Source organism: Tamandua tetradactyla, chromosome 7 (assembly GCF_023851605.1).
Source record: "Tamandua tetradactyla isolate mTamTet1 chromosome 7, mTamTet1.pri, whole genome shotgun sequence".
NCBI lineage: Eukaryota > Metazoa > Chordata > Mammalia > Pilosa > Myrmecophagidae > Tamandua > Tamandua tetradactyla.
Genome location: NC_135333.1, coordinates 107,262,529 through 107,288,008, shown reverse-complemented (window position 1 = coordinate 107,288,008; position 25,480 = coordinate 107,262,529). Strand labels below are relative to the sequence as shown.

At 40.6% G+C, this 25,480-nt stretch overlaps 1 protein-coding gene and 1 long non-coding RNA gene across 6 annotated transcripts in view; one reads left to right on the top strand and one right to left on the bottom strand.

The window, feature by feature from the left end:
- Positions 1–3,255: 3,255 nt before the first annotated feature.
- The window catches only part of PCED1B (PC-esterase domain containing 1B), a 141,125-nt gene continuing 118,900 nt past the window's right edge, over positions 3,256–25,480 (bottom strand). Inside the window, exons 4-6 of one of the 3 annotated variants that reach the window (XR_013179670.1) lie at positions 14,047–18,997; positions 7,014–7,111; positions 3,256–5,989 (exon numbers count right to left, since the gene is read on the bottom strand). Coding sequence is in view for 1 of the 3 variants with exons in the window: in XM_077170667.1 (XP_077026782.1) it covers positions 7,651–9,036; positions 10,443–10,469; positions 14,047–14,052 (1,419 nt within the window). In the remaining 2 variants the exon portion in view is untranslated. The other 2 variants (XR_013179671.1, XM_077170667.1) reach the window with 2 other exon arrangements.
- LOC143691729 (uncharacterized) lies at positions 18,547–25,473 on the top strand. 3 transcript variants are annotated; one of them, XR_013179673.1, is made up of 3 exons: positions 18,547–18,675; positions 18,813–19,023; positions 25,237–25,473. It is a non-coding gene; the product is annotated as an uncharacterized LOC143691729 (long non-coding RNA). The 3 variants fall into 3 exon arrangements; XR_013179672.1 differs by having other exon boundaries at positions 18,556–18,675; positions 18,796–19,023; XR_013179674.1 differs by having other exon boundaries at positions 18,570–18,638; positions 18,796–19,023.

The following is a 25,480-nucleotide window of genomic DNA, read 5'->3' as shown; positions in this document are numbered from 1 at the left end:
AGTCTGCAGTTTCTTCATCTGCAAAACGACAGGGCCTGGACTAGACTAGTGAGTCTTTATCCTGGTTGCACATTAGAAAAAGTTGATTCAGTTGCTTTAGGGTGGGACTGGTGTGCTGGTATTTTTCTTTTTTTAAAAAAAATTTGTATTGTAAAACCATAACAAACAAACATACATTCTTGGCATACAAACATTCTATACATGATATACAATCAATGGCTCACAATATGATCACATAGTTGTATATTCATCACCATGATCATTTTTTTGAATATTTGTATCACTCCATCAAAAGAAATTTTAAAAAACCTCATATATACCATACCCCTTACCTGTCCCTCTCATTGATCACTGGTATTTCAATCTACTCAATTTACTTTAATCTTTGTTCCCTCTATTATTTATTTTTATCCATATTTTTTACTCATCTTTCCATACCCTAGATAAAAGGCATCAGAAACAAAGTTTTCATAACCACACAGTCACATTGTAAAAGCTATATCATTATACAATCATCCTTTGGACACAGCTCTACAGTTTCAGGTACATCTCTCCAGCCACTCTAATACACAACAAACTAAAAGGGGGACTATCTATATAATGCATTCAAGAATAACCTCCAGGATAACCTCTCGACTCTGAAATCTCTCAAGCACTGACACTTTATTTTGTCTAATTTCTCTTTCCCCTTTTGCTCAAGAAGGTTTTCTCAATCCCTTGATGCTGGGTCCCAGCTCATCCCAGGATTTCTGTCCCATGTTGCCAGGGAGATTTACACCCCTGGGAGGCATGTCCCACGTAGTGGCGAGGGCAGTGGGTTCACTTGCTGATTGGCTTAGAAAGAGAGGCCACATCTGAGCAACCAGAGGTTCTTGCGGGGGGGTTATTCTTAGGCCTAATTATAAGTAGGCTTAGCCTATCCTTTGTAGGGATAAGTTTCATAGGGGCAAACCCCAAGATCAAGTGCTCAGCCTGTTGATTTGGTTGTCCCATGCTGGTACTGTTTTTTAATCTCCCCAAGGGAATGTTCCACAAGGGTTAGGCATCATTAGACAAGATAATTACCAAGTTTTTTCCCCAGTATATATATATTTAAGGAGGTTTTATTTTTTAAATGTTATTTTTGATTATTATTATTTTTTTTTAGTAAGGAAAAAAGGGCACTAACTGCACAATATCCCTTATAACAATGTTGTTCACATATCCCAGCTTAGCATCCTGATTCTCCAGTCCATCTCCAGCGACTCGAATTGCGTAGCCCCTGGGCAAGGCCCACACATTCCGCCTCTTTAAAAAACATCTTAAGAGATTCTGATGGTCTAAGAAACACAGCACCACATGGTCTCAAGGACTGCCTAGTTTCCACAGTCCTTAGTGCCTGCCACTGTGCCTGGGGCAGGTGTTCAGAAATGTCAAGTGGCTGCCTCAACCCGCCTGGCCCCTCAGCTCTCTGCCAGCATCACGGGTTCAAAGCCCATTTCCCTCCATTCTTCATCTCTTTCTAACTTATCCAAGTAAACAACCACATTTTCTTTTTTTCTCCTATTCCAACCACAATAGTGTCCTTAACTATTAAAATTGTGGTCAAATTAGGTTACTGATATCCTGGGAGGAGATTACATGGTGGAAACTAAAACCATAGGTGAACTTGGAACATGTCTCTATTAAACTATTATTTTTATAGTGTTATATGTTAACTACCATTCTACAGGTTTTATCTCAATTGATGTCCACAACAATCCAATAATCCAGTCACACCAGTTTTACAGATGAGGATTGTGAACCCCACTGTATTTTTGTAGCACCGTTTTTTTTTTTGTTTGTTTTTTAAGACAGCCCTTTATTTAGATCATGTTTTGGTAGGTTGCAATTTGGGCTAGGCTCAGCTGAGCTTCTTCTGATCTAGGTCAGGCTCAGACAGTCTTGGCTGGGACAATTTAGTAGTATGTAGCACTGATTTTACTCAGTGTTTTGTATTTATATATTTATTTATTTTTACATGGGCAGGCACCAGGAACTAAACCCTGGTCTCCAATATGGCAGGTAAGAACTGTGCCACTGAGCCACTGTGACCTGCCCCTACTCAGTGTTTTGCAGGGTTTTTTTTTTTAATAAAACAAATAATGACACTATATGCAATCAAACACAGAATTCCAGTTAATATTTTAATATGAGGCTTGAAGTAAATTTTATTCTTGGGATCAGCTGCTTTGGTCAGACTTCCTGTAGAGAGGAGTCAATGGCCTTCACCATTATACAGTATTTTAGTGGAAAGGTTTGAGAACATGGTATTAAGGAAATACCTAGCAAAGCATTCTTAAGTTAATTTATCCCAATAGCAGCTTCCTTGAATAACCTAAAAAATACAGTTCTCAACTAAATTTTACCTCTAAAGAAAATTTAACTCTAGTGTCTTGCCTAACACAAAATAAATGTTTACTGAGTTAACAAATACAATTTGCTGTTAAATGAGGCCATATATCATTTGCTAACTCATATAGATTATATAAACACCCTCCCTTTGAAATGTAAACATTTATTGATCAATTAAAATAGATATAATTTTGACTAGTGCATTTCCTAATATAACTTATGTAGATAGTTTGATTGAACGCCATAAGTACTTGGAATCTCAGGTAGGACATGAGATTTTGCTGGTTTGTCCAGAGTGATGCCCTGATGAATCCCAGAGTGATTCGATCAGTGAGTGGAAAAGTATCTGCAAAGCCCCCTTTGGGAAGTGGTGAGAATGGGGAGAAATTCAACTTCCCCAAGTTGAATTCTTGATATTCTCACAAGCAGTGTGGACAACCAAAGCTATAGGCAGAGCCCCCAGTCTTGGGGTTTGTTCATATTAAACTTAACCCTGCAAAGGATAGGTCAAGTCTACTTAAAATTTAGGCCTAAGAGTCACCCCCAAGAGAGCCTCTTTTGTTGCTCATATCTGGCCCCTCTCTCCAGCCAACACAACGAGCAGTTTCACCACCCTACCCCTGTCTACGTGGGACATGACTCCCAGGGGTGTGGACCTTCCTGGCAAAGTGGGACAGAGATCTTGGAATGAACAGAGACTCAGCATCAAGGGATTGAGAAAAACCCTAGAATGAGCTGAGACTTAGCATCAAGGGATTGAGAAAACCTTCTGGACCAAAAGGGGGAAGAGGGAAATGAGACAAAGTGGCAATGGCTGAGAGATTCCAAACAGAGTTGAGAGGTTATCCTAGAGGTTATTCTTATGCATCAAGTAGATATCATCTTGTTATTCAAGATGCAATGGAGAGGCTGGAGGGAACTGCCTGAAAATGTAGAGCTGTGTTCTAGTAGCCATGTTTCTTGAGGATGATTGAATAATGATACAGCTGTCACAATGTGACTGTGTGATTGTGAAAACCTTGTGTCTGATGCTCCTTTTATCTACCTTGTCAACAAAGGAGTAGAGCATATGGAATAAAAATAAATAATAGGGGGAACAAATGCTAAAATAAATTTAGTTTAAATGCTAGTGACCAATGAAAGCAAGGGATAAGGGGTATGGTAGGTATAATCTTTTTTTTTTCTTCCCTGTGTTCATTTTATTTCTTTTTCTATTGTCTTTTAATTTCTTTTTCTGAATTAATGCAAATGTTCTAAGAAATGATGAATATGCAACTAAGTGATGATATTGTGAATTACTGATTATGTACATTGTTTTATTTTGTTTCTTAATTTTTTAATTAATAAATAAATTTAAAAAACAAAACAAAACAAAACAGATATAACCCCAAAATGAAGATGGTTTCATATGCAAATGGATGCTTCCTCTTTGATAGTCAAAACTGGCCCATTGGACTGGTCTTAGAAATTCCTAGATTTTTGTCTCTTTCCCATCTGCAAAATCAAGACCACTCATCTTCTAAATGCACGTTCTTCTCCATCAGACTATAGCATTGCTGCTAGTCTGGCTCTGAGCTTATTTCCTAGTTTTGATACCGGGACTCTCAGATTGTTTCAAAGACTTGGCTTCTGTTTACAAGAATATTTCAAATGATCAGTGTCACATCTTTTTCCTTGTGCCTAGGACCTAGTCATTAGAGCTGGAAGGGGAAGTCGGAAGGTAGTTTCCAATAACATCCATTGTGACACCTCACAGACCAGCCTTTTCTGTAGGAACTGTATCTCAAGGTAACCAAACAGCTCCACAGTTGGTGAAAAAAAAGCTCTTCTCTACAAAAGAATGCTAGCTAAGAAATGTAGAAGGTATGGTAGAAGCAGAAAATTGCCATTTTGTATCTTGCCATCATTGTTTCAGGCCAGAATCATCAATGGATGCTAAAATCAGTCAAGTAAACAATTGATGAGGTACTGGATATTTACTTGGTACCAATAGGTCTGCTTTTACTTGGTAATAGATCTTAGCATCTAATATTGAGAATGCCAGCTTATGTACCTCCTGTTGTGGTACAACATGAAAGGTATCTAATCAAGCCTTTGGATCTAACATTCATTTTATAGGAAATAACAAGGGATAAAGTAAAAGTTAAATGACACAAAGAAGAAACCATCAGACAAATTCAGAAAATGGGATATTCTACAGGACAAGTTTTTTCAACAAAGGTTTTCTTTTAGATTGAGATTTAAGATTCAAGAGGTGTATATACAACTTACCCCAGAAAAGGTCATGCATGTTCTTTTAATCCATTCCTGTGGGTATGGACTCATAGTGGGTGACACCTATTGATTAGGTTATTTCAATTGATATGTGACCCACCTCATTCAAGGTGGGTCTTAATCCTCTTAAGTGGAGTCCTTTATAACAGGATAAAACACAAATAGAAGCAAAAAGAGATGAAATTCAGAGAAACACCCACACAAGCTGAAAGAAGAACCCACTGAAGCCAGAAGCTGGAAGAAACAACCCAGGAAAGAAGGACCAGAAGACATTACGTGCCTTACTATCTGACAAAGGAACCAAAGCTCGCGGGCAACCTGTCTTCAGAGAAGTTCTCATCCTGTTGATGCCTTAATTTGGACATGTTCATGGCCTTAGAATTCTAAACTTATAAGCTAATAAATCCCCATTGTTCAAAGTCAGTCTGTTTCTGGTACACTGTATTTTGTCAGCGTTAGCAAACCAAAACAATAGCAAATGCAATGTGCGATCCCCTAGTGGATGCCAGTTTGAAATAAAGCTCTAAAGGACCAGAGGGAAAAGAGAAAATTGAAGGGAGATAGAGTATAAAGGTCTAATGAATTTTGTACCTCATACTAAACTACCAAGTTTACTGGATGGCTGAATACCTACCGTGTAGGCTGAATAATGGCCCCCAAAATATCCACATCCTAATTCCTGAAATCTGTGAATATGATCTTAAATGACAACAGAAATTGCAGATATGATTAATTTAAAGATCTTGATAGGGAATTTCCCTGGCTATCAGGGTAGACCCTAAATGCAATCACAAATGTACTCATAAAAGGGAGGCAGGCGATCTGACTACTGGGAAGAATGAGGTAACATAACCACTAAAGATGCTACCCTGTTGGCTTTGAAGATGTAGGAAGGGGTCACTAGCCAAAGAATGAAGGGAATTCAGCTCTAAAAGTTAGAAAAGGCAAAGAAATAGATTCTCCTCTAGAGCTTCTAGAGGGAGTATGTGAGCCTAACTCACAAAAGAGAAAAAAATCAGAGTGACAATTTATTGATTTATTCATGGAAATACAAATACTAAGCACATCAGCTTACTCAGATCAGCAGCTGAAGGCTGCTTGGCATTGCTTGGGAAATACAAGGCCAAAATGAAGGCAACTGGCTCATCTTGATGGCTAATGCTACAAAGATCTCACAGCCTGGTGCCCTCATTTCCTCATGAGATAAAACATTCACCTGGGCTAGATAGGTCTCCTTTCTCCTTGCTGTGCTGGATGTGCTCGAGTGTGACTTGTAGTTGCCACTTTCTAGAGTCCTCAAAGGCCATCGTCATGGTGTTTTCGTAATATACTTCCAAACGTGCTACAATGATTAAACATCAATTAACGTTATCTCCTTGAGGACTTTAATTATAGTTTCAGCAGGTACACATTTATAAGCCATCTCTTCATTCACTCATACAAGAAACAAGTGCCAGAAATTGTTCTAGGAATTGAGACACAAAGATAAGCGAGAGAAAGGCCCTATTCCCCAGATATTCTATGGTCTTTTAATGGATTAATTTCTAATCCATAGATAGCTATTCTCCATTTCTTGTGATTTCATGAACTTTATTTTTGGAGGGTAACATTTCCTTACTATCCTTGTCAAATTTAGGGATAATCCTATTGGGGACCTATAAACCACTCAAATCAATTTAATGAGCAATCTTATCATTTCAACAATTTTAATCACATCCCATTTTGACCATTTCTTTCAAGTGTAACATTTTACTATTCCACCCATATGTGACAAAGAACCTTGGATTTAAACAGTCTAAGCAATTACATTTCTACAAAACAGAGGATAGATGGTCAAGGCTCCCTGAGATGAAGCAGAAGGGATTGTGTACAGGGTGGTTCCTTCCAGCCCAGATTTAACAGTGATTTATATTAAGTGCAGCTTACTTTTCTCTATTTTTTTTTTTTTTTTTTTTGCATGGGCAGGAACTGGGAATTGAACCCAGGTCCCCGGCATGGCAGGCGAGAACTCTGCCACTGAGTCACCATGGCCCGCCCTCTTTTCTCTAATTTTATGTAAACTGAAATCTGACTATTTAAGAAATAAGTAAGTCACAAGCATGCTATCCCTTCTAACTTACATACATATTTTGTTGAACATTTAACTAATAATGTTCTGGTTTTGGAGCTTTATTGGTCATTTGCCATTGCTTTCAGAGTAAAAGTGACCATGCTTGATAGATTTCCCTTCTTGGTTAGACATTACTGTAGTATACATGTAAATCAGCCCTGTGATTTTTAAGTTGGTATAAAGTTTAAAACCAGTATGACCAAGGAAAGACTCACAGAGAATTAATTTCCTGAGTCAACTCAAGTAAATCACTTACCTCTCTTAACCTCAGTTTCCTTGTTCGTAAATGTTAATTAAGTGTTATGTTCTCTTTAGTCTTCCCAGCTCTAAAATGCACTGACTCTTTGGGAATCTCTGGAAAATATGATCACAGGAAGTTATTGCTCTTTAGCTTATTTGTAAGGTGAGAGATGCATTTTCTGGAAACTCTGTGAGGGATGATTTTTGACAAATTCCATTTTGAATAGTTTACTAAGTAGATGCCATAACTATTGATTCAGAAAATACCAACCTCGCTCTTACAGAGCTAGTCGTTTAATCGGAGAAGCATCCATTAAATACAGACATGCAGAAAGACAACTATTTTAGTGGAACAACTTCTTTATTTCAATATTATTTTTACAAAAGGCAAAGATGAGAATGAGGAGTGGGGAGGGAGGAATAATGCTTGCTCATCCCCAGAAAGTAGAGGAGGAGGGTCTAGCCAATAATAATGGGTCAGACCGCTCTTCCAGTCTTTTTTGGTCATAGCAACGAACTCACAGAAGTTCATGCCTGTTGGAAGACTTGGGTTAACAGGATTAGCCTCTTCAGGCCATGCCAATAAAAAGGGAGGGTCTAGTCCATGTCCATGAGTCATGGAGGAAAAAGGCCATGTCAGTCCAGTAAGGATTTCACTCTGGGTGGGCTGGGGCCAATCTCTTTGAAGGTCTCCGCCGCCCTCTCTGGGACACATAGGGGCCACGCCGAAGATTCCGGGGGAAACCCCTATGAATTACCTGGGCCCGCTGCTGGTAAGGTGCAGCGACGGGGGACATAGGCGGCTGGGGGTCAAACATAAATTCTGCTTCGATGAAAAATCCTGTCTGGGAAGATGAGGGCACATCCAAGTGGAAACAGTTTGAGAACTGATTCGACTGGTGAGGTTGGTCTGAGAAAAAGCAGGGATCTTGGGGACCGGGTGGGTACTGGGCCATCTCTTGGGACAAAAGGGGCCTGGGAGGCGGGTGTGGGAAGGGAAATGACATAGGCGGTGGAAGGGGTGGTGGTGGGAAGGGTGGCGGTGGGGGCCGGGGCAGGAGCGGGAGCAGGGGTGGTCTCGGCAGAGGCAAGAGTGGGCGTGGAGACGAGGCCAGTTGACCTCTGCCGGCCTGAGGCTGCCTCTCAACATCCTGGTCAGGTCCTGCCCTCACGGGCGCCTCCATGATCCACTGGCCCACCGGGTCGTGGCCAGGCAGCTCCACACCCCAGGCATCAGCCACGTGGGCCAGCAGCAGCTGGGAGAGATGTCGGTGCGCCCGCTCGTCCCAGTGCACGCCATCCCCTTGCCGGTGCTGCCCCGCGTGACGGAAATGGAAATGCAGGTCCAGCACATCAAATTCATGTTTTATAGCCTCTGCATAACTATAAAAATTAGCTTTCAACACATCATATTGGAGGCTGGGGTCATAGGGCTGGTCCTCCGGCAGGAGGAAGCCCCCGGTGATTTTCTTGCCCACCGGCATGGCCGTGTTCCACACCAGGAGGCACGAGTCAGGCAGCACCTCGGCCAGACGCCCAAACAGGCTCTCCAGGTTGTCCCGGTAGCTCCTCCACGGGTAGCGACCATACCTGCGGAGATCCCAGAGGCAGGAGTTCATGATCACCACGTCCGGGGCGTGCTCACCCGACCGCAGCTCTTCCAAGATGGCCTCTACGTAGTCGGAGTACACTCGCGTGACGAAGTAAAAACGCACCAGATGGTGGCCGGAGCAGAACTGGCGGACCTCGCGGTACTGGATCCCGTTGTGCATGTGGCCCTTCCTGCCCCCCTCCACCAGCTCGTCCTTTTCGAAGCTCAGCTCCCCCTTGGCCTTCAGCTGTCTCAGAGTGAGCAGGCAGTCCTTCTGCAGCAGAAGCACCAGGTCCTTGTACACGGTCCTCTGGATGGAGTCCCCCAGGATGACCACGAACTTGTTGTGCAGCAGCTGCTGGACTTCGGAGGTGCGGAGGTGGACCATGGCGCCGAGGGCCAGCCGCCTAACTGCTGCCTTCTTCGCCCACGGTAAGTCAGTGGATCGCTAGGACGGAAGGAGAGAGCGGCTGGAAGGAGCAAACGCGGGGAAGGGTGCAGGCAGCTTTGTCCTCCCGACTGGAGATGGCTCCTGCCACGCCTTAGCTTGGGGAGGGGAAGAAGGGGCAGGAAGGAGCCTGAAGCCCTTGTTGGTTGCGGCTGAGGCTTGGGCTTGACCTCTGAATCGCACGCCGCTGCTCGGGAGGCGGGGTTCGGACCCCGACCCGCCCTCGCCACCCGGCGGCGGGTGCAACCCGGGCTGAAGCTCAGGCTGCAAGCCTGAACAGTAGCCCAAAGGTCTAATAACTTGAGAATGTTAGGCAGACTTTGCAGCTGTTACAATAGTGAGGTCTGAGAGTCAGTAAGAACATGGAGAATGTTTGCGACGTGACATTAAATAGAAGAGCTCACATACCACACTGTGCGCCCATATTATTGAAACTATATACAACAGAAATACATGGAGAACATTGAAAGGAAATGGGTAAAAATAGTTAAAAAATTACTAGAACGGTAGTATTTTACATGACTTCTCTTCCCCTATGCCTCTTTTTTTGTGTAAACTGATTTTATGCAGTCATATTGCTTTTTATAACTTAAAAATCATTAAATGAAACGCAACAGAAAGTACCCATGACAGGTCAGAAAATAATTTTGTAAAAACAGATTCCTTTAACAAGGAAGCAGCTGTTTCTTACCAGTAGGATTGGAGAAGGTCAATCAGGATAAAACTGGAAATAATTCAAATGCGTTTCAACATAATACGTTTTCCATTGAATGAAATGCTAAAAGCTATGAAACTCAACTTCAAAACTTCTGATTATTTCAAGATGACATTTACAACTCACATACATTGATGAATAAAAGGTAGAAACACTGTAATTAATGCCACTTATCTCATTTGGGGAGGAATATGGCATCCACCTTATCTGCTTAAACAGAAGCCATTCAAATCCATGTGGCTTGACATTTGTAGGCTCTTATACATTAGTAGACATTTTAATAGGTGTATAGGTGTAGGTAGATAGCTATTATTAGATTACACATTCGTTTTTTTAAAAACTATACCATGTGGTTTTAAATGGATACAAGTACAAAAATAAAAACATGAAAATGGGTAGAATGTTAGTTACCATAAGAAAATAGTTGAAAATATTGGCATATCCCCCCCCCAAAGAATCTTCACTAAAATGCTTTTGCTATGGGAAATAAAAATTTAAAAATAGGATTTATCTCATTGTGGTACAACAAAATAAAACATAATTAAAGCAATTTCTAAATCTCTTTGGGACTCTGGGATGTTATTTGTGTAGATTCATCTATTCATCCAGCTCACACTTATTAAATGCCTACTCTGTGCTCTACAGGGGGTGGGAGGGTGGGGTATAAAAATGAATAAAACATGGTCCTTACCCTCCAGGAGCAGATCAGAAATATTATCTGTAATACAGAGTAGAAAGTGGTAAGTGCCTTGGAAACAGAACTCATACGTGGTGTGGGAGTTCAGGCTGCCTTTATCTGTCCCACCCCAGACCTAAGTCTCAAAAAGTACAAAACATGAAGGGGAAACCTCTTCCCAGTAAGTTTCTAAGGCTGCAGTGCCACCAGAGCTGTTGAGTGAATGCTCTGTCTGGGCCAGCGCTCGGCTAGTATACTTTTTGCTCTGTCACCTTGGATGTTGAACATCCTTCACTTAAATTTCTCCTCTAAAGGTTGGCAGGTCTGATAATTTGGTGCTGCTGTCTTCAATCCACTGGTACTTGGTTTAAATGGCCAAATGATTCCTTCTCTTTGAGTGTGAAATGCCCTGGACTCGGACTCACAGATGATGAGTTTAAGTCAGCTACTTAAAAGCGGTGGGAGATGGTGGCACTTGGTATACTGGTTAAGAGCATTACTTTTGAAGAGCCATAGTTTGCCTTCCAACACTTCTGCTGGCTAACTCTTTGATGTTAGGCAAGTTATTGAGCCTTTCTATGCCTTAGTTATCTGTAAAATGGGACTATTTTGCCCACATCATAGATTGGATGTGAGATTCAATGTCAAGTGTTTAGAACAATGTGTGACAAATACTAAGTGCTAAGTAGAGTCAGCTATTATTGAGCAAGTTTCCTAGCACCAAGTTAGTCATCCATAAGAGGGTGACTGTGCTGTTTGCCTCCTAGGATTCTTGTGAAGGTCAAATGAGGCAAAAGATTGTGAATAAAACAAAGGTAATTTTTTTTTTTTTTTTTTTTTACATGGGCAGGCACCAGGAAACTAACTCGGGTCCTCTAGCATGGCAGGCAAGCATTTTTGCCTGCTGAGCCACCGTGACCCGCCCAGTAATGTTTTTTGAACAGCTCCTGGATGCCAGGTGCTTTACAAATGTTACACAACTTCAGATAGTAATTATTCCTATTTTATAGGAAAGGAACTTGATGTGATGGAGCTAAGATTTAAGTCCATTGACTCTGAGGTCCAGCTCTGTACAGAGCATCCTTCAGAGCAGAACCCCCTGCAGACCAGTCTTAATCGTACAATGTGGCTCACATCAGGGAGAAATTTGAGAATTGGATAGGATAGGGTCTTTTTGTGTGCTTTTATGTATAAGCAGGTAGCAGTCTACCCTCCCTGCCAGGAGAGGCAGTCTCCTGTGTACTTGGAGGAAGGGGAAAGGGAGCCTGGTGAGACTATATCTTATCACATATACCTTAAGCTAAGAGACATGCAAAAATTTAAAGACCTGGATTTTAAAATAACCAAAAACAAAATGCTATAGCTTCTAGGCCTAGTAGTGTTTGAGGAATTCTGGCTGCTCTGTATCCTGATGAGTGAATTTAACCCACTCAACTGCTGCTCCAAAGGCTCAGAGCCAAAAATCAGGCTAAAATGTCCATTTAAGTTATGTCCTATTGTTCTTTTCCAATGGAACATGCAGATATGGCTGTGAGAAGAGAAGGGGAAAATGACTGGGAGGAAACATTCCAGTTAGAAGCTGAAACTGAAAGGACATTCATTAAATTCTCGATAAAAAACACCGCAACTGTAACAGGATTGACAAAACCAGGAACCCTCCGGACCATCACTGTGGGAAAGAATCATTCAGGTTAAAATGCCAAGCATTAAAAACAAAATGTAACAGAAATTAAAATGACTTTAAGTGGGGTGTGTGGTGAAGAATAATTTGGAGAGGTAAATCTTTGATTAAAAAAAAAAAAGGCAGGTTATAGCCACGTTCAGAGCTCTTTTTATTTATAAAAATGAATGGAAAAAGAGATTTGAAATCAGCCAGATCAGTGGTCTTTTTAGCCTAGCCTTCTTTCTTTGCTTCAAATTTGCTAAACTAGACTTAATGGTTTTAGTAGCTGTTTTATAGATTCGTTCATTCCTTTGTTTCTTTCATTGGCTAAGGATCATTTGATGAGTGTAGGTAGGAGAAGGCACTGTCTTCCCTCAAGAGGAAGGGTAAGAAAATGGACACTTAAAGACAAATATAAAAGGAAGAGCTGGCTGTGAAGACTGATGTATGTAAATGAAGCACCTAAAACTACTTCAAGAATCAAGCTGAAATCAGCCGTAATTGCAATCTGTGATTCTAACCTCAAATTTAAAAAAAAAGAGAGGTTTTTAAAGAGTTTCATGATGATTTCCTAAATCACAATGAGTAGCTCCATGTTTTTCTGTTTTCAGAGTAAAATTTAGGCTTTGGCTAAAGCTCTGACACAAATATCCATCAGTAATGGCTACTACTATACTATAATAAATTACCTTCTTTTTGCATGGGTAGGAACTGGGAATAGAACCTGGGTCTCCGGCATGGCAGGGGAGAACTCTGCCACTGAGCCACCGTTGCCCTCCCTATAATAAATTATTTTAAGCATTTTGTTTATATTTACCTGTTTGGAGATAATTAACTTTTTAAGAGCTTCATAAACATGAATTATGAATCATTTACTATTACTTTATAACTATCACAAACCAAACACATAGCATTTATTTCTCATTAATCGATATTTTGTTGTGATTAGGGTAATTTTTTTTCTTCCCTTCTTGATGCTTATTTACAGAAAGAGTGACACTCCAACAGGCCAGTAGCTTCAGAGACCCTGAAGGGAAGTAATTCATGGAGGTGGTCATTAACAACTAGGAATTGTGGAGTGGGGGGGAGAGCAGGGGGTATAGTTAAAAATTTTTTTTTTTCATCACAAGCAAACATAAGTTTAGGGAAAAATTATGCAGAAAGTAGAAATGTCGTTTTGATTAGGAAATACTTGCAATTACCAAATTTTAATACTCTTAAAGCAGCATATTTTCCCCAAAGCAATAGTATAGTACAAAAATTTACTATGGACTATAGGAAGAATAGCAGGGAATATCCTTTACTGATGAAGTAGAGGTTCTTAATAACTGATACACAAGTGGCCTATCCTATAAAAACAGAAGATAAACTATGGCTCAGTTATTCAAACAGCCTCTTTTTTTGTGTAACTCATTTTATGAAAGGATCCCCTAAAGTAAAGAATTCAAAACAATTCATATAAACAAAAATATGATTTCAATATTTCAATCACCAAATGACAGACTTTCACATTTTGGTCTTGAACCATTATTTAAACTACATTTGCTGACTTTCTACCTATTACCCTTCTAACAGGACTGAAAGATAGTGGAAGCCAGGGACCCAGCTTTCACTTCCAAGAGACAATGAAGTGAGGGTAGACATGAGCTGTTCTGCCTTGAACAGCTGTATGCTCTTGGGCTGGTTGCCCGCAGTTCTGAGCCACAATTTCCTCTGCTCTACAACAAGATTTTCTCGGCTTCCTCACTGAGTAATAGTGAAGATGAAAGATCATAGATGCGTATGCCAAGGGCTGAGTACGGTGCCCACCACAGGCTTTAGACTCTGGCGCAGCACCTCCCTGCATGCCTCTAGAACCAACACCAGTCTGTGAGCAGAACCTTGCTCAGATTCTACCTTAAAACACTTAGAACCCACAGCCACCCTTTCCGGCGCCCGACAAAGAAAGAGGTGTACCTCCATTGGAAGAAGGTTAGTCCCTTGGCTGTGAATGGAGTTCTCCCATATCCTCAGGGGCTATCCTCCCACAGATGGGATAAAATACATTCTGCTTTTTCTTCACTTTACTTAGGCTGGATCCTTCCTTTCAGCATTAAATAAAAAAGAAAGGAAACTTCCTTGACTCCACCTCCAGCGCAGCCCTATCTTTTGCCTCCCTTTCAAGGCCGCTCTGTAAAAAGAATTGTTTACACTGGCTGTGTCTGGGCCCTCACCTCCCACTCACTCATTTTAATTTGGCTTCCATGTCCACTAAACTTAAAGAAATGTTTTTCAGTAAATCACCAATGCTTTTCTTGTTGCTTCATGCAATGGCCCCTTCTCCGACCATATCATATCAGCAGCATTCCCAACTCCTGGGACTCCCAGGTCCTTTTACTAAAGCTGCTCTGTGCCAGTGACTCCCTTGTCTCTGGTTCTTCCTTTCCTAGTCTGCTTTGTGGGTTTCTTTTTCTCTGCCAGCTCCCCAAATGTTGGTCTTTCTCAGAGCTCACTAATTGGTTCCTTTCATCTTTTTTCCAATATTCTTTCCCTTGGTAAATTCATCCACTCCCAAAGGCGTCAGTCAATAATAGCATGATCTTGTCCACATTTGGGGGGAGCACCCCTTCCCCCACCTCCAAAAAAAAGAGCCCCAGTTTGGACTGTCAGGAATTTTATGGCCCCTTATTGATGACTATTTGTATGCAGATGGTCCCCCCAGTTGAGGCCGTAAAGCACAAGGGCTGAGAGCAAAAGCCCTGGAGGCAACCCCCGGGTTTGCTTCCTGCTTCACCATTCACAAGCCAGTGATAACCTGAGTAGATGAAGTAACAACTCTGAGCTTCAAAATCTGCAGGAACCAAACGGGAATAATGCTACCAGTTTCTTAAGAAGTGAGGATTAAATAATGTATGTAAAGTGATTAACATGGAGCCTGACATTTTTTACATGTCCAATAAGTATTTTAGCTATTATCTTTGTCTCTAGCCCAGACCTGTCTCGAGTTCCACATCTACCTAGCCCATCGAAAAAAAATTCCATGGGAGGGAGGAGTCCAGCCTGTGCGGGCCTCTTCTCACTTCCTAATTCTCTAGACACCAATTTATCTTCCCATCAAACTGCGGCTGAATTCCTGAAATAATTCTCTTGTGAGTCTTGATTGATCTTCCTGAAAGTAAATATTGATCATTGGTGGGAAAGATGCATATTCTCACCATGCATTTTCAGAGAGCTGCTATATAACTGATGCTTGTATCACTGGCTGCAAATATATGACGAGGTGGAAATAAACTGCTCCTGCAATACCTCAAAAGTCATTTTTATTTTTCATGACTGTGGCTGTTTCATAAAACATCAAAATCCTGGAATGACAGCATGGATATAGAACAATTCAACTGCTTGGGAATTAAAAACAAAAAAAAAAAAAGATAATTCTTGAAAATATACTTTAGAGGCAAGAATGTTTCAATATATCCTGGGAAGCTGAGCCCAGTGATCAATTTGAACTGTTTTATGGTTAGTTTGGTTACTTTCCACAGATTTGCCTTAATTCTTTTAAAAAGTTGGTCTTCATTTGATTAAAACCTTACTTTCCAAATACTATTGTTTTAATTTTATATGGGTTGGGTTTCCTCCATAATGTTTTATCATCAGGTAAGTTACCTGAAAACTCTCATATCCTCATTTTCATTTTATATGCCGGCCATAAGGCCAACATTTTGCATTCTATAAAGTGTTTTCTTTTGCCCTAGGAAACAGTCCTTCCTTCTTGGGGTCGGCTCACAGCCTGCTCCTGCAGATGAAATATAGGATTGCTGTAAGCCTGGAGGGCTTTTTCTCACCTTTGAGTTTCCTGCTGTGACTCAGCCTGGGCTGTTCCCTACTCCCTTTCACTCAGTGAAATTTGTTCCTTCTTCAAGACCCAGTTTAAAAGAAAATTCTGTGAAAGAGCTGTTCTTTTCCCAGAGGGGAGAAATCTTTGCATCTAATGGAAAGCCTCCGTTTAGCCCTTGGTTCAATTTTGTACTATCATCAGCCTTTAGTCTGCCCCAGGACGTCCTAGCTCTTGAGAGCAGGGAGTGGGTCTCACCCATCCTTGTGCCCCACAAGGCTCAGCGCCTCCGGCCTGGGAACAGTTCACAGTCATGGAACACTTAATCCATGTCAGACTTTCTATTCTCACCACACTGTCACCCTACCACTTTACAGAGGAATAGATTCAGGCCTGGAAAGGTTATGTAAATTGCCCAAGCTTGGCCTACTGGTAAATGGCAGACCTTAAACGTATCCTTAAAAGGGGAATGGCCTGTTACTGACCGTGAATCTTCTGATTAGATAAACTTAAGGTTTTGCTTTATTTGTTTAAAAGGAAACAGCTCCAGAGCCTGAGCTTTTAACCTCTGCTATAAATATTTGTCAAAATTAAGAGGAAAAAATAATCTTATCTAGAAAGAAATGTTTGCATTTAGTTTTCCTTTTATTTTCTTTTGAGAACACAAAATACAAGTGTTTTGTGCCGATTTAAGTTCCTCCATGAAAAAACAGAGCAGGCCTGAAGTTAACTAAATTCGATTTTCATGACTCTGATGGTCTTTCTAAGAGTGAATGGATACATATATCCTAAGTGAATGGATACATATATTCTAAGAGTGAATGGATACATATATCAATGCTACATAATACTATATTTTTGTTTCAATTTTTTTTTTAATACTTATTCTGACTAGTCTAGATTCTAGCCAGTGGTTGAATAAAAAGTTCCCATGGTTGAAAAGGGAGAGTGGTCAAGGAAGTTAAAAATGACTGCTTGATCTACCTTATCAACAGATGAATCTACCTCGTTAACAGATGATGCTACCTTATCAACAGATGAGTAAAACATATGGAATATAAATGAATAATAGGGGGAACAAATGTTAAAATAAATTTAGATTGAAATGCTAGTGATCAATGAAAGGGAGGGGTAAGGGGTATGGTATGCATGAATTTTTTTCTGTTTTCTTTTTATTTCTTTTTCTGAATAGATGCAAATGTTCCAAGAAATGATCATGATGATGAATATGCAACTATGTGATGATATTGTGAATTACTGATATATGTAGAACGGAATGATCAAAAGTTAAGAATGTTTGTATTTGGTGTTTTTTGGTATTTTTTTTTATTTTAAAATTTAAAAAAAAAGAAAAGAAAAAAACATGACTGTTTGCTTTCAATTGATGAACAGGTTGGAATTTTAAAATTCAAGATGTTAATATACTTCTGTCTGCAGAACAGACCACAAAAGGCCATTTAACCTGTGACACGAACACTGGGATGAGTCAGTAGGCTGGGTTTAAATTCCGTTTCTGCCATCTCCAGGGCTCATTTAACTCCATGCTCATTTTTCATCCTTTAAATGGAAATAAAAAATGGCCCCTATGCTTCTCTATGGAGATTATACAAGAGCCTGTAAAATGTTACATTATTTTATTACTGTAGTTCTCATTGTTTTTAGCGACAGAATCTGAATACCATGTACACTAATGTTTCTATGGGGAAAAAAGTTTTTAAACTTAAAAACAGATTTCTAAGAGCCAGTCTCTTAACAGCCTCCATCCTTACCCAAATTATTCCGTAGTGGGACCTAGCAAACCTGGCTACCCACTTCCCTGTCTGTTGCCAGTTGGACTCAGGATTTCCCTGGTTTCCAGCCCAATGTGTTGAAACAGAATAAAGGACAGGATCCAGAGGGGTGAGGACTTTGAGGGAACATGAATCTTTGCTGGAGAAATTAATGTCCTATCCCTCCCACACACACACACGTACAATCAATTTCCCAAATAAGGCTTTTTCCAAGAAGTCACGGCTTTCCTCCCTCATGTGTGGACCAATGAGTTTCTCTTTCTACCCCTTGGCCAGCAGAGGGTTTTTTTGCCTGTCACCTGCCTCCCACTCTCCGCTTCTGCCTTACTCCCCAGCTCCAAAAATAAGTCAGCAGTCCTGCTCTGTTACCTTAGAGTTAATGGTAGAAAGCAAAGTAAATGCTCTGCAAACTACAGAGCTATACAAATACTGTTATTCATAGCCAACTTGGCAGATTTGGGGGAATGGAGCCTGATGGTTAAGGGAGCTTACCAGTTAAAAAAGATATCTAACTTATTATTATTTACTAGCATGAATATTACTGTACACCACAGGAAGGGTTTTACCTGTTTATCTATTTATTCCTCTTTAGAACCCCGCAAAATAGTTTTATTTTTCTCTGTTTTACAGACTAGAAAATTAAGGTTGAAAGAGTCATCTGCTCAAGGTCATCCATTTTTATAAAGCAGCGCTGGGTGTTGAAGCTGATGCCAAGTCTTTGTGGTCAACCACAACATACAAGATTGCACAGACAATAAATGCTTCGCATCCTTTCTCTGGTTCACAACTAAAGTGACTGTCCCTTTGCACTGCATGTTTTTAGAAATTTAGCAGTTTCTCAACGACTAACACTTCGTTATTACAAAGTAACAGTTGCCTTTTCAGTGCTGTATAATTAAGCAGGGTGAGATGGAGTGACCTGGGATGGTGAGTTCTTCCTACATACAGTAAGTGCCAGAGAACCAATGGTCCCAAGAAAGTCAGGTCAGAAATGCAGAATTAATGTTTTAAAATAAAATGGGGGTATCTGGGAAGTACTTACTCATTAAAGTAACTGGTGATTAAAAAATGTGCCTCTCAGCTGATTCTAGATCTCTTCCTTAGAGAGACTTCTTTCTTAGGCGCAGAGCAGAGTGGCCTGGGTGGAGAGCTGATTGGCTGCAAGGTTCACCTCTGGGTTCTGCTATGTTTGCAAGCCAGTGCCTGGGGAGACGATGCCATTTCCGGTGACATCTGGGGCAAATGGCTCGAGTCAGCAATTACTTTCTTGCACCAGGAAGCGGAAGAATGACCAAAGCTTCAAGACCTTGGTAAATGTGAAAACATGAAGTGGTAAGTGAATACAAAAGACAGCGTCTTCCTGGCATTCATCTTTGAATTTGTTTTCATTTCACTCTTCTCAGCAATTGGGGTGTAGCTTTTATACTGCTTCTTTGTCTTTTATTTTAACAATTTATCAGAGAGCCCTTGGGTCTCATTACTCTAGCTTGTGTGATGTGTTCATGGCTAGAAATGTTAGACAGGGGAAGGAGAGAAGCATGGTGAGGGGAGAGGAAGGGGGTAGTAGAAAAAGAGAGCAGGGAAATAAGAGAAAGATGTCTCCCTTTTCTAATTAATATTTAATAGCAGTAATCCTGCAGTATATATTGTAGTTTAGAGACTACTTCCAATCCTTTCACTTGCTACTTGTGGTCCATTCCATGGCTACACAAAATGAGGACTAATATAAATGGATGCACAGTTAAGTGGCAGAGCCAGTACGAGAGACTGAGTTTCTTACCTCCTTCTCTAGTGTCCTTTTTTTTTTTTTTTTTGGTGGTGGCGGGGGTAGGGTGGGGTGGGGGTGGGGGGGGGTGGGGTGGGGGGGGTGGGGGTGGGGGTGGGGGTGGTGTTATATGGTCCGGGAATCGAATCCAGGTCTCCTGCAGGGAAGGCAAGCATTCTACCGCTGAACCACCCGTGCACACCCTCTAGTGTCCATTTGAAACCAACATTGGAGAGGGTGGGGAAGAGGGAAGGAGAGGAGGGTGCTTGGAAGGGTCATGGTGTTTGGACTGATTAGATAAGCTTAGGCCTTTGTTTTCTTTTGTTTGGAATGCTATGATTTCCAGGAGGAGTATCGCCTACCCTAAAAGAACCAAGATGAAAGAGCAGGAGGAAATGACACACACACACACACACACACACACACACACACACAAAAAAAGGGAGAGAGAGAAGAAATGAAGCTTTAGAAAACATTTTTCTCAAAACAGTAAATCTTCTATGATGTTTTAAACACCTTAGGATTCAGCATTTCTCCACTACATTAAATGGTATAAAATAACTACAATTCTGTTACAAGTGTGACAGAATTCCAGACAGTCCTGAAGCACAGGCCCTGTTCTCTTAGTTTTCAGTTGTTTTTGTGTTGTTTTTCTGGGGGAAGTGCATGGGCCAAGAATCAAACCCAAGTCTCCCACATGGCAGGTGAGAATTCTACCACTGAACTCCCTTGCATCCCCTAGTTTTTAGTTTTTAATAGCATACTATTTAGGTAAACTGGACTATAAAATGATATAATTGTCATTTCTTCTTCTTCACTGCGCTGGACAGTGCAGTGGTTTAAAATTAATTCCACATAGTTTTTATCCTTCTGTATAGTACCATAAATCCATTTTTCTGTGAATTACCCAATCTTTACTGTATCTCAAAGCAGAGCTTCAGTCTGGAACTCAGCTGATAACTTTAGTATTTTAAAATTTGGAGTGGTCTATTACATAACTTTACATTTGGCAAGTATTTGATCCTAGTGATATAAAATGAGTTGCAAATCTCTCACGCTTTCTAGATTCCAAGTAGTCTGTGCATTGTTAGAATAAAAGAACAATCTATTGGAGAATGGCTACCATTTGCATAATCATCACAGTAGCAGAGCACAGAGCTCTAACAATGCAAATCATAATAAGGCTATTTAGTCATTCAACTTAAAATAAAGCTGCTTGGGACCAAGCAACATGTATAGTTTTTTAACTTCCAAGAACACCTTATGATATATGTAGACAATTATTGCTGTACTGGCCCCATTCTGTGTTCCACTGCTCCATGAACTGGCTCTCTTCTCATCACCAAACTTGGCTTGTTCCTAAAATATGACAACTTAATGCATGTATGTTTTATACATAGGATGTGCTTTCTCACACAGATGTCTGCTTATAAAGTAAAGGACATCGAAGTATTATCAAGGTTCTGAGCAGCTTAAGCAACTCCTCGACTGGAGGTAGAGCAGGGACTTGGGGCCAGCTCTTTGACTGCATATTGCGTTACCCTCCATGCCTTCTCAGCGGGAGGTCAGACAGTCTACACTGACATTTTTCTTCTTAAATTATCTGGTTTATTTTTCAAAGGTAATTCATGTACATAGCACAACATTTTAAAAGGTACAATGATCTGAGTGAGAAGTCAGTCTCTCTTCCTTCCTTGTTCTCTAATCCCTCATATCACCTTCTAGGAGCAATACCATCACTGGTTTTTTTCTGTATTCTATCAGAAATAGTCTATACAGATATGGCCCATCTATTCATTCTTTCATTTATTCAATAAAAAGCTGTGGCAGGCACAGTTTTAGGTGGTGGAGATACAGCAGTAAATAAAATATATATTTTAAAAATCTGTGTCCTGGTAGAGCTTACTTTTGAGTTGGGGGAAGCAGACACGTTATACAAGTAAATGAACATATATTAGGTAAAAGAGCAGCGAGATATAAGTGCTGGGTTAGGAGAGTGCGGGGGCTATGGTTTGGAATTTTAAATAGGGTGGGGGGGCTATGGTTTGGAATTTTAAATAGGGTGGTACCAAGAAGGCATTCCTGAGAAATGACATTTAAGCAAACTCCTGAAGGAGGCAATAGCACAAACCACCTGTAAATCTGGGGGAAGAAAGTTCTAGGTGGAGGGAACAGTGAGGGGGTGAGTGTGACTTGATTGGAGTGAACAAGGGAGAGAGGTAGGGGATAAAGTCTGAGAAGAAAGGGCTACAGATCATAGAGGGCCTTATGGCCAAGTGAAAGGTCTTGGGCTTTTACTCTGACCAAGTCTGGAGCCATTGTGAAGAATTTGAGCAGAAATGTAACACCATTTTACTAATTTTGACAAACTCACTTTTGCTACTGTAAGACTACTATATGAGCAAGGGCGGAAGCCAGGAGACCAAATAGGAGGTCAAGGAATAATGCAGCTCTTGTAGTTTAGGCCAGAGTAGTGTTAGGGGAGGAATGAAGAGTGACTCTGGGTATGTTTTGAAGGCACAGGTGAACAGAGGTTGCTTATGGAGAGAAGGTGATAGGTATAAGGTATAAGAAAAGGAGAGGAAACAAGGATGACTGTACTGTTTTGGGCCTGAGCAGCAGGAAGGATGAAGTTGCCATTTATTGCAATGGAAAAATTCGAGAGAAATGGGGTATTTGAGGGGTAGAGGCCAAGTGTTTGGTTAGGGACTTCAGTTCCTTTTACTCATCTAAATGGAGATGCTGAATTTGGATATACAAGTCTGAGTTCAGATGAAATGTCCAGGCTAGAGACAGAAATTTGGTTTGGATGCTCTTACCAATGGAGAAGTTAAGGCAGAGAAGACAAGTCCAAGAACTGAGCCCTGGGACGTTCCAGCTATTTGTCAGAAAAATGAGAAGGGAGGAGCACGTGAAGTAGGAGGAAAAGTAGGAGAGCGTGTGGAATCCTGGAAGACGAGAAGAGAAAGGGTTTTAAGGAGGCAGGAGAAACTGGCTGGGTCAGAAACAGTTGATAGGTCAGATGGGATGCTTGACCAGTGGCTGCAGGACACTGTGCAGGTCATGGTGGCCTTGATGGAGTGGGGATAAAAGTCTGCTTAGAGTGGTTCCGGGGAGAATGGGGACAGTACCTCCTTTAAGGAGTTTTGCTATAAAGGGGAGCACAGAATGTGAGTCAGCTGGAGAGGGGAGTGGGGCTAAGATTGGGTTGTTGTTTTTTAAAGATGGGAGAAATAATGGTATGCTTGTATGCTTATGAGAATGATTCAGTAAACAGGGAAAAACAGAGGATGCAGGTGGAATAGGGGATAGTTGCTGGAGCAGCGTCCTTGAAAAGGGGTGGGTTGTAGTATACATGGAGGTGAGGTTGGCCTTGAAGAGGGGCATAGACTGTTCAACCAGAGAAACAACAGGGAAGACAAGTATAGGACATGATACCGGTGTGAGGGTAGATATGGAGGCACTGAGATTGTGGGGGGTTCCTGATTGCCTCTATTTCAGCAGTGACATGGGCAGTGACGTCTAGGTCGTTAACTGAAGGTGGTGTTAGAGGAGAGATAAAGTAGAAATAGACATCTAGGAGATGAGAAAGGCTATAATTACTGAGCAGCATGGAGGGCCTACTCAAAGCTGGCAGCTCTTATTTGAAAGCTTTGGTTTTCTCTAGTTACACGGGTACAGATACCAAGTAGATAAAAATTGGATTCTATTGGGATGAGATTATTTGAAATAAGACCCATCGAAGCCAAATATTTTAATTATATAGTACAAAATATTCTAAGTGTTAAGGCAAAAATAAGTTAATATTAACAGCTCTTTAATAGTTGCAGCCCCAGGTTAACATAAACTTACCTACACAAGCAATTATCATTTTATACCCATTTCCTATTTCAGAGAAGATAGTTATGGTCCTTATTTTGGAACAGAGTGATTAAGTGGGTCAGAAATCATCCCGCTTAATATTTATTTATAAATGCATTTATTTCCGCTAGCTTGTGTGTACATGCATGTATATGGGTGTATTCAACTGTGTGCCTGGCTACTTTAAAAAAAGTTCTAAATTTGGCAGATCACAAAATGATGTTCTGTCTTTGCATCACTTGTTTCATTACTTAATTGTATGTCATTAGCCCACTACTGGTAAAAGGGTAGGCTTTTATATATTTTCCCAAATTATCATTTATAAAAATAATCTTACTGATTACTTTTCATTGCTTTCCCTTTTCTTTTAGAACACTCTTTCTTAATATATTTTGCTACTAATCTCTGAAATACATTTAAATAAATGAGCATGGATAATTGTGACTTTCACTTCTCTGAATCCTCTGTTTATCAGTTTTATTAATCTATGATTTTAAATCTTTAAGTCATATGCCAATATTCTCTTTTCCTAGTCATAATTTCTAAGTTTCACAACCATGGACTCAGTCACTTCATATATTGATATTGGGACAAAAGACTGATTGTGTTTATTTTCTATATATACATTTAATCCTGGTAGTGTCTGCTACTTAAATCATGTGGTAATTTAAAAATACATTTCAAAACTGCCTAAGAATAAATATATCTTCATTGCTGCTTGAATAAACTCTGAGACTATGCAAGGATCCAATTTAAAATCATCCTAAACTAATTACCTTATTTCCCAAGCCTATTCTTTTTCTCAGTAAATTGAATCAATATCCACCTAATTACCACCCACCCCCACCCCCGAGAGAACTCTCAAGATCATGTTTGACTCCGCTCCCCTTCCCTTCACACGCTGCCCTCTGACCAGTCCACTTCGGCCTCTCCCCGCAGCCTCTACCTTACATCCCATACAGAATCTGGCTTGGCCTCATATCTTCCTACATTTGTTCTTTCCTTCCTCCAACCCATTCTCTAACTTGCAGTCTCTGCTCTTTCTTAAGATACAAATTTTATAGTCTTACTTTCCTTTCCTATTTAAGGTGCTAAAACATGTCAATACTTTTTTTGAAAACACCAGCACTTCTGCCTTTTCTTAATCAGATACATTAACAAAAAACATAGTTCACCTGGATAATAATGTTAGATAATAGTGAACACTTACTAAGTATACTATTCTGAACACTTTAAGTATATTAACTCTGTTAACAAAATCAACAATAATAATTATTGCTACCACTTACTGAGCATCTATTTTATATCCAGGCATCATATATCCATTACTTGTCACCTTTAAAACCACCCTACTGGGTAGGGATTTCTGTATCCATGAGGAATATGAAACGAGGGAACAGGCTTCCTAGAGGGTTAGGGTTGTAAGTGGCAAGGTTCCATTCCAATCCACATATGCCTGCTGAGCATACTGCCTACCCCCAGCCCCAGACCCCTTGCTGCCCCCAGGATGGGTGCTGCCCCCAGTATATGTCCACACCTCCAGTGATACCAGAGAACAGTGACATAAAGAGAGATTAAAATATTGGAGCAAAGTCAAGCAGGCTGTTCTGACTTACTAGTTATAAGGGAACAAAGAATGATACTAAGTTGACAGCACCATCTCCATCAATTAACACGTCCCTGCTTTGGGTTTTGTGACAGCAGGCTCAGAAGCCCTTGACATCCGGTGGAGTCAAGGAATCAGGACCCTGGGAAAATTTCTCATACCCAATTTAGTCAAAACCCCATTCTTGGGGCCACTGGTGGTTCAGTGGTAGAATGCTTGCCTTTCATGAGGGAGACTGGGGTTTGGTTCCCAGACCAGGCACCCAAATAAAACAAAACAGAAAACCTTATTCTTGTTCCTTACATTCTTCCAGGGGAAAGAATAACAAGACATGAGGTACTGCTCAGACAGCTCTATTAGCTTCCAGAGTCGGAACGAAACTGTCATTTGCAGAGCTTGACTAACCACTGACATATTTGAAGAGGAAGTAGACTAAGAAAAATCTGCAACCCTTGCGTGTCGTTTGTTAAAGAAAACTAGCAGAGGAGTTTATTTCTTTAACTGGAAAAGCCCCAGATTATGTTTCATAAGAATAAATTCTCTAAGTGAAGTTCTTA